The 9,192-nt window shown below is 40.4% G+C and overlaps 1 protein-coding gene across 1 annotated transcript in view; it reads left to right on the top strand.

The window, feature by feature from the left end:
• The first annotated feature begins 5,457 nt into the window (after positions 1–5,457).
• pkhd1.L (PKHD1, fibrocystin/polyductin L homeolog) overlaps positions 5,458–9,192 on the top strand; it is a 329,488-nt gene continuing 325,753 nt past the window's right edge. The window contains exons 1-2 of the mRNA XM_041563601.1: positions 5,458–5,763; positions 7,849–7,957. Coding sequence (XP_041419535.1) covers positions 7,909–7,957 — 49 coding nt within the window. The 5' untranslated portion in view covers positions 5,458–5,763; positions 7,849–7,908. The remainder of the gene's footprint in view (positions 5,764–7,848; positions 7,958–9,192) is intronic.

The raw sequence follows: 9,192 nt of genomic DNA, 5'->3' as shown, positions 1-9,192 counted from the left end.
CAGCTTGTTTATATAAACTATAGTAGTACTTATCTGTTATCTACTGTGTATCCTGTGCTTGAATGGCTGCCCCCATGGCTACACAGCAGCTTGTTTATATAAACTATAGTAGTACTCATCTTTTTATCCACTGTGTATCCTGTGCTTGAATGGCTGCCCCCATGGCTACACAGCAGCTTGTTTATATAAACTATAGTAGTACTTATCTGTTATCTACTGTGTATCCTGTGCTTGAATGGCTGCCCCCGTGGCTACATAGATGTTTCACAGATCATGATGTTAATCTTTTCCTGCTATCACAGTAAGCCATATAAAAGAATATAAAAGAATATAAAAGAATATAAAAGAATATAAAAGAATATAAAAGAATATAAAAGAATATAAAAGAATCTGCACACAAGGAATAGCCCTGCAGCTTGGGGTCACATAAGGCAAGAGGAATGCTGAAATTCAGGGCACATTTGTTTATAGATCACATTACAGGGATTACTGTTTCATAGACATGTGTGTGTGACACTTAGCAGGGGGCACTTAGGGGGGACATGTACACGTTCTGCACAAAGAGGAGAAAGAGGAGGAATTCAATGCACGAGGAATAAAGAAATGCAGTTTTATATCTGAATATGGCTCCTTATAAACTCCCTACTTAATGTATTGTCTGTGATTTTGAGGGAAGGAACAATGCAGGAAAGATGAACTGTAACTCTCCTGCTGCTGTTGTCCTAAAACTCCCAGCACCCCCTGACATAACATATTAAATTAGGCATGGCCAACCTGGAGCCTTCTGGCTGTTCTCCATCTAAAACTTCCATCGACTTCAAAGGATGTCAGGGGTTATGGGAGTTGTAGTTGAGCAGACACTGCAAGGCTGTAGGTTGGATATTACTGAGTGCTGCTAAATGGCATTGCAAATGTTTACATTCTGTGTGCACTTGCATCTAATAAAACTTCTTTCCGAAAATGCTCTCCAAGCATGCCTTAAGGATGCACAATTTAAATTTGCAAAAACAGTCTAATGTTACATTGCGAAATGCAATTTTTTCATTATTATTTGTGCAATGTTTTTGTTTTTTTCCTTCTATGACTTCTATTTCGCCCACTAAGAACACGACTGTAAATCTTGTGTATAGTGACCTCTACTGGCCATGCTAAGCATTAACACCGCCCTTCTCATGTTAATTTGCCCACCCCATGCCACCTTATTTTCTCATTAATTGTAAAATAATAATAAAAATAAAAGCCATTATTAGTACAGTAAGATTTGAAAAATTATATTATATTATGGAGTACTGTCCCTTTAAGTTATTGGATTTTTAACTATTTATCACCCAGACTTCACCTACTTCCACAGTCTCTCTTTAAAGGAACAGTAACATCAAAAAATGAAAGTGTTTTAAAATAATAAAAATATAATGCAGTGTTTCCCTGCACTGGTAAAACTGCTGCGTTTGATTCAGAAACACTACTATAGTTTATATAAATAAGCTGCTGTGTAGCCATGGGGGCAGCCATTCAAGCACAGCATACACAGCAGATAACAGATAAGTACTACTATAGTTTATATAAACAAGCTGCTGTGTAGCCATGGGGCAACCATTCAAGCACAGGATACACAGCAGATAACAGATAAGTACTACTATAGTTTATATAAACAAGCTGCTGTGTAGCCATGGGGGCAGCCATTCAAGCACAGGATACACAGTAGGTAACAGATAAGTACTACTATAGTTTATATAAACAAGCTGCTGTGTAGCAATGGGGGGAATCATTTTACATAAAAAAGCTGCTGTGTAGCAATGGGGGCAGCCATTCAAAGGAGAAAAGGCTCAGGTTACACAGCAGATAAACTCTGTAGAACATAATGGTGTTATCTGTTATCCACTATTTAACCTGTGCCATATAGTCTTTTCTCTATTTCAGCTATTGCTACACAGCAGCTTGTTTATATGTATGTATATTTTTATTTATAAACTATAGTAGTGTTTCACAGTTTTACCAGTGCAGGGTAACAGTACATGATATTTTCATTATTCATTTTTTGGTGTTACAGTTCCTTTAATGATTTCTCAGGCACAATGGGCTTCTCTTCTTACACAGCACATTGCTGGGCACTCGGTATGTTACATGCACTTTTCTAACTCTTGGAGGACCCCTAGTGGTGGTTGTTTGTCGTACTGCTGCGTTCATTTATATTCACATTCTTTCAGATAAACCTGTGTTCTTTTGATATGTATCAGACAAAGTAAAATATTCCCAGAAATACTATTTAGCTGATTCATTCCCTTTAATACATCAGCTTTTTAATGATATTTTTTTAAGCAGAAAAACTGGCAGTTTTGGGCCCCTGTTATTCCTGGTGTTTTCCTGAATTATACATATCTCCCCTTATCAATATTCCTGCCCATGTCCACATTTTCTACCTGTGTTCCCCTTATTGATGACAATACCACCTCTCCCCTCCTTACAACTTTATTCCTAGTTATAATACTGTATAATCAATCTTCTTCCCCTTCTGTTGACTTCATTAATAGCAAACCCCTGCCTTATACTGATTATGGTCCCACCACTCCCCTCCACAATAATACTGGTCCTGATCTCCTATTACTGCTCTTCCCCTCACCCTTATGGCACCTCGCCCCTACCCAACATGTTTATTCCCTTCCCTCCTGTTACCCTTTGTAGATATATTTCCTTGCCCCATACCTCCCAACTGTCCTGTTTTTTAGTCACAGATTGTTACTGAAATGTCCTGACTTTCTCTTTGATCTCCTGCACTGAACAGGCAGAAGAAGACACAAAGTTTAGAATAGATACTTTTGTAACAATTTAAGATAAGTAAAGATACAATTGTAACAATTTAAAGGGATACTGTCATGGGAAAAAATTTTTTTTTCAAAATGAATCAGTTAATAGTGCTGCTCCAGCAGAATTCTGCCCTGAAATCCATTTCTCAAAAGAGCAAACAGATTTTTTTATATTCAATTTTGAAATCTGACATGGAGCTAGACATATTGTCAATTTCCCAGCTGCCCCAAGTCATGTCACTTGTGCTCTGATAAACTTCAGTCACTCTTTACTGCTGTACTGCAAGTTAGAGTGATATCACCCCCTCCCTCCCCCCCCCCAGCAGCCAAACAACAGAACAATGGGAAGGTAACCAGATAGCAGCTCCCTAACACAAGATAACAGCTGCCTGGTAGATCTAAGAACAGCACTCAATAGTAAAAACCCATGTCCCACTGAGACACATTCAGTTACATTGAAAAGGAAAAACAGCAGCCTGCCAGAAAGCATTTCTCTCCTAAAGTGCAGGCACAAGTCACATGACCAGGGGCAGCTGGGAAATTGACAAAATGTCTAGCCCCATGTCAGATTTCAAAATTGAATATAAAAAAAATCTGTTTGCTCTTTTGAGAATTGGATTTCAGTGCAGAATTCTGCTGGAGCAGCACTATTAACTGATGTTTTTTGAAAAAAAACATGTCTTCCAATGACAGGATCCCTTTAAGATACGTAGGTCTGGTTTTGTAAAATGGACATGGTAATTAGGGGTGTGGCCACACAAAATTTCCAGCCCTCACTCTGCGCATCAAATCTTTTTGTCCCTCTTTCTATTTCCAAAATGTTGGGAGGTATACTGCCCGACACTGGTGATGATACTGAGCCCCACAGCAAATTCATTTTAGGGCCTCAACATAGTCTCTGCTAGTCTCCCCAGAGAAACTGACCCCCTGAGCTCACGCTCATAACAACTAGTTATTGATTGTGTCAAATGGTACAGGTTTTTATATAGGCCCATAGGGTTGCCACCTTTGCCAGTGGCTAAACCCAAACAATGGGGGTGGGGCAGATAGCATTAGGGGTGGAGCAGTGATCTTGGGGTGGGCATGATGACATCAGAGGCAGGCACAATGATGTCGTGGAGCTATGATGCTGGGTCAGGGTTATTACATCACTTTATGCAAATGGATGAGTTTCTGTCCAGTTTTCGCAATGTTTTAAATGGGACAGAAAGTTTTGAACGGACAAAATCCAATTGAAACCCAAACTCTACCTCTATCTATTCTGCCCAATAAATACGACCAATCCTTTAACTACAAGTATGGGATCTATTATACAGAAATCAGTTATCCAGAAAGCTCTGAAATACAGCAACGCTCATTTAGATTTATTTTTGATTGATCTGCTTTTTTCTGTTTCTTTAATAACAAGAAATGAACTGCACTTCATAATACCTAAGGTGAGTGATGTTGGTATTTCATTGTTTTTATTTATTTGCCCACATTAATGTTCGGCTTTCAGAAGGCTGAAAACCGAACGGAAAGTTGAGACCCGAACAGGCCTTAGAAAAACCAAAACAGTCAAAACCGAACAAGTGGCAACCCTAGGCCCATGGCTTGATGGGAATTCTAAGCTGGTCCCTCTGGGAGATCATTTAGTATGCTGGGAGGCCAGTCCATATCTACTCTGCCCTATTGTTTATCATCTATTAGAATCAAATTGGGAGCAGAATCAATAAATATTACTGGTAAGCATGCCGGAGACCTCTAGTGACCAAACAGAGGTAAAACCATAAACTCAATAATTTCTCCAAGGCATGCTAGTAGGTAAAAAAATATATTTTATTGACATCAATAGTTAAAAGACATGGATAGTATCCCCTCTAACGCCTAACGCGTTTCATGCTTACCCAGCACTTAGTCATAGGCAGAATCCCCTATTGTTTATCATACCTCCCAACATTTTGGAAGTAAAAAGAGGGACAAAAATTTTTTTCACGCACGTAGCGCAGCAATTTTTTGACCACACCCCTTTCTGTGGCCACACCCCCTAATTACCATGTTTGTTTTACAAAATTTGGCAGGTTATGAAAGTTTGAAAATATTTCTCCTTATCTTAACTGTGTTTTTGTGTCTCAAAATTGTTACAAAGTATCTTATTTGCACCTGTTAGCTGTTCTGGGCTCTCTGCTAGAAGCCAATTAAGTGAGAAACTTTGTTTCTTTTTTCTGGCTGTTCAGTGCAGAGAAAAGAGGGACTTTCCAGTACAAATGAGGGACTGCGGGTTGAGCTGTCAAAAGAGGGACTGCCCCTCCGAAAATGGGACAGTTGGGAGGTTGCAGTTGCCCCAGTGTGACATTGATGATGATACCACCTCAGCCCCATCCCCTCCTCTTAACTCTCTTACTGGTGTTCTCCTGCCTGATACAAATACTGATACCCCTCTCTCCTGTGCCCAATATGACTGCCCCTCACCCTTCCCAGTGCCACACTACCTCCTGGGTGATTTCATGCCCTTCTGTAAGACCAGCCTTTAGCAACAATGACAGAATATTTTGTGCCATTTCCGTGAAGGATTTTGTTTTCACATATTTAGCCAGAAAGGTTCAGTCAATGATTAAGCCTCTTGCAGCCACAGGTAGAAGCGGTTACCCTGCTGCTTGGTCACAGTTTCACTGCAGGAGCCCAGGGGATTAATACTTTACACAGCAGCAACTGCTCAACACTTCATATCATTCCTCACAATGTCATAGAAACATTTTAGGAACAAGGAGAGGAATCGGATTCTTGATGCCCAACACGGACTAAAGAAGAATCATTTTGAAATTATCGTTTTGTTTGTTCTTTGCAAACAAGTCGGGTTGTGGATCTGTAGTTCTCCGGGTGGGAATATTGGAAGAGATAACTTCATGGGACGTATGAAAGCTCTCTAGCCCTATTCCTGAAGGACAAAGATATGGGACGTCGCAGAACGTGACTCCAGGTGGGTTCTCTGTAGATGATGTAGTGCAGACAATGAAGTTAAAGAAACGGCAAAGAAATGTCATTTGTATGTAAATATCTAGAGCAGGGATCCCCAATCTTTTGAACCCGTGAGCAACATTCAGAAGTAAAAGCAATGCTAGCATGAAAAATGTTCTTGGGGTGCCAAATCAGTGCTGTGATTGGCCATTTAGTAGCCCCTATGTGGATTGACAACTGACATTGAGGCTCGGTTTGGTAGTACATGTGTTTTTTATACAACCAAAAGCCTGGAATTCAAAAATAAGCTCCTGCTTTGAGGCCACTGAGAGCAACATCCAAGGGGTTGGAGAGCAACATGTTACTCACGAGCTACTGGTTGGGGATCACTGATCTAGAGGTTACCTCCCAACATTCTGGAAACGGAAAGAGAGACAAAAAATAAATAAATCTTTTTGACCACAACCCTTTTCGCGGCAACACCCCCTAATTATCATGCCCATTTTACAAAATTTGGCAGGTTATGACAGTCTGAACACATTTATGTAGTTTTTATGTTTTATTACAGTTTTACTTATGAAGGCGACTTGCCCTTTAAGCTGTATATCTAACTGCTCCCAAGGGACAAAACTGTTACAAATGTATCTTAAGTATCTATTCTGGGCTCATTGCCAAGAACCAGTTAAATTAGAAACCTTGTATCTTTTTTGGCTGTTCAGTGCAGAGAAATCGGGACTTTCCAGAACAAAAGCCCCCTCCCCATAGATGTATGGGTTTATTTCCAATGAATATGCCCAGAGCAAGGTGCTACTATGGGCACCAAGTTGGCCCCTTTAGATTTGTATTCATGAAAATGCTTGTGTCTCTATATGCTCCTCTATATATGAGCCATGGGCTGATATGTCAATACATAGTAACCCGCAAAATGTTTGCTTTTAAATTGGTGACCAGCCCCTGCTGATTGGTTGCTATGGGTTACTGACTTCTTTCTGCGGTTTTCCAGTTTGGAAATCAAAGGGGTTTTTCACGTTTTGGTTAACTGTTAGAACGACGCAGTGATTGATATTCTGAGACAATTTGCAATTGGTTTTCATTTTTTGTTATTTTTTTAAGTTATTTAGCTTTTTATTCAGCAGCTCTCCAATTTGCATTATAAACAATCTGGTAGCTAGGGTCCAAATTACCCTAGCAACCATGTATTCATTTGAATAAGAGACTGGAATATGAATAGGAGAGGGCCTTACTAGAAAGATGAGAAATAAAAAAAAACTATTAGTATGTTATAGAATGGCCAGTTTCAAGCAACTTTTCAATTAGTCTTCAGTATCTATTTTTTTATATAGTTTTTTAAGTATTTGCCTTTCTTCTGACTCTTTTCAGCTTTCAAATAGTGGTCACTGACCCCATCTAAAAAAATGCACTGCAAGGCTACACATTTATTTTTATTACTACTTTTTCTTACTCATCTTTTTAGTCAGACCTTGCCTATACATATTCCAGTCTCTTATTCAAATCAATGCATGGTTGCTAGGGGAATTTGGACCCTAGCAACCAGATGGCTGAAATTGCAAACTGGAGAGCTGCTGAATAAAACGCTAAATAACTTAAAAACACAAATAGTAAAAAATGAAAACCAATTGCAAATTGTCTCAGAATATCCCTCTCTACTGGGGATGCATTGAATCCAGGATTCGATTCAGAATTTGGCCAGGATTCGGCCTTTTCAGCAGAATTCGGATTCGGCTGAATTCTTCTGCCTGGCTGAACCGAATCCGAATTTGTATATGCAAATTAGAGAGGGGAGGGAAATCGTGTGACTTTTTGTCAGAAAACAAGTAAGTAAAAAATGTTTTCCCCTTCCCACCCTAATTTGCATATGCAAATTAGGATTCAGATTCGGTTTGGTATTCTGGCAAATTTTTCGAGAAGGATTTGGGGGTTTGTTCGAATCCAAAACAGTAGATTCGGTGCTTCCCTAAATAAAAGTTAACCTGAATGTGAAGTTCTCCTTTAAGAGAGATTTTTCTCCACTTTATTAACTGCAATAATGTTGTTAAGAAGAAGCAAACTGAGGTGTAGAATTCAGTGATTTGATTTTCTTTTGCAGAGGATTGTGTTGGGGGATGAATTAAAAGCCGCATGAGCCGCAGATCTAAACACTAACACCATGCGCATTTTATTCTTCTCCTATGTGTGTCTGATCTTGCCCCTGGCAGGTGAGTAGTAGGACATAATTAATGAAAAGCGCATGCATTGAAATTAACATTAATTCTACGTCCACATGGCGGGGTCTGCAGCTTTTTCTGAACTACAGTTCCCAGAATCCTCAGACAGTCAGATGCTTGTTGTTGTGGTGCTTACATCTGCTTCATATTTATAGTATCCTTACCCAACAGTAACAAGCTTTGTGGCCCCATAGCTGTCTGTTACTCTAGTTTCTAGGATTCCTGACTGTGATTGCCAACCAGGAGCATGTCTACTGGAAGCCAAGACCAGGTTGGTTAGACTGGCCCACAGCACTTTAGTCTGACGCTGGGCTTCCCTATGTGTTCCTCCAGTGGTTGCTAGACAATGGTCATTCCTTCAATTTTTAGGGTAAAATGGGATAATAAATAGAGAAGAACCCTTAGAAGGTGAAGAAGAAGTGAATACGGTAATAATGGCAACATCCAGTTTCCACCCAGACCTGCCCTAAATAAACTCCTACCTGAATTGTCTGGGAAATGACTTGTAACAGATGAATGGGCCTGCTAGGTTGACTTTTGAGGATGACTTAAGGTCTCATTTTAAGACACAGTTCTTATGATGCCTAAATGTTCCATGGCCTTCTGCCTAACCCCTGAACTACCATTGCCATATGATATACCTTACTGAACAACAAACAGAGGCCATAGCTTTATTAACTGCAATTCAGTCACCTTAATCAAAAATGCACACCACACCATTATTCCTCAAGAGTATCCACAACGGAGGAGCCAGGATCCCCTGGCCTCCCTAGTTTCTCTCTTCTCTGTGCACCCGATGGTGGTCTATACAACAGGTTTCCACTCAAGCCTGACTGTACAATCACAGCCTGGGCATAGCCCCACCCTCTGGCGCTTTCTCTGATGTACCGCATTCTTCTGATCTTGATCACCTTCACCTTGGTATTCTTTCCACAACCAAGTCCCTCTCCACAGCAACCGTATACCACCTGAAAAACAGCTTAAACAAGGGGGTTGGTAGGGTGGGGAAAAAACACAAAAAATAAAATGTTTTCTGCCGACCCCTGCCCTAGCTGCTTCTTTTAACCGACTCTAAGCCCACCCATTCATACCTGCCCCAGCTAGGGGAGGGGGCCTGCCAGGTGAATACTCAGCCCCCCCTCCCCCAGGCAGTGAATGGCGCCAGGCCTAAGAATAATAAGCCTCATAGGCCCCCGTTCAACTCACTGCAGCCTTTTTTAGTTTGA

This window comes from Xenopus laevis, chromosome 5L (genome assembly GCF_017654675.1).
Source record: "Xenopus laevis strain J_2021 chromosome 5L, Xenopus_laevis_v10.1, whole genome shotgun sequence".
Lineage (NCBI taxonomy): Eukaryota > Metazoa > Chordata > Amphibia > Anura > Pipidae > Xenopus > Xenopus laevis.
Note: the sequence above shows the minus strand (reverse complement) of the source record. Positions and strands in the feature narration are given on the sequence as shown.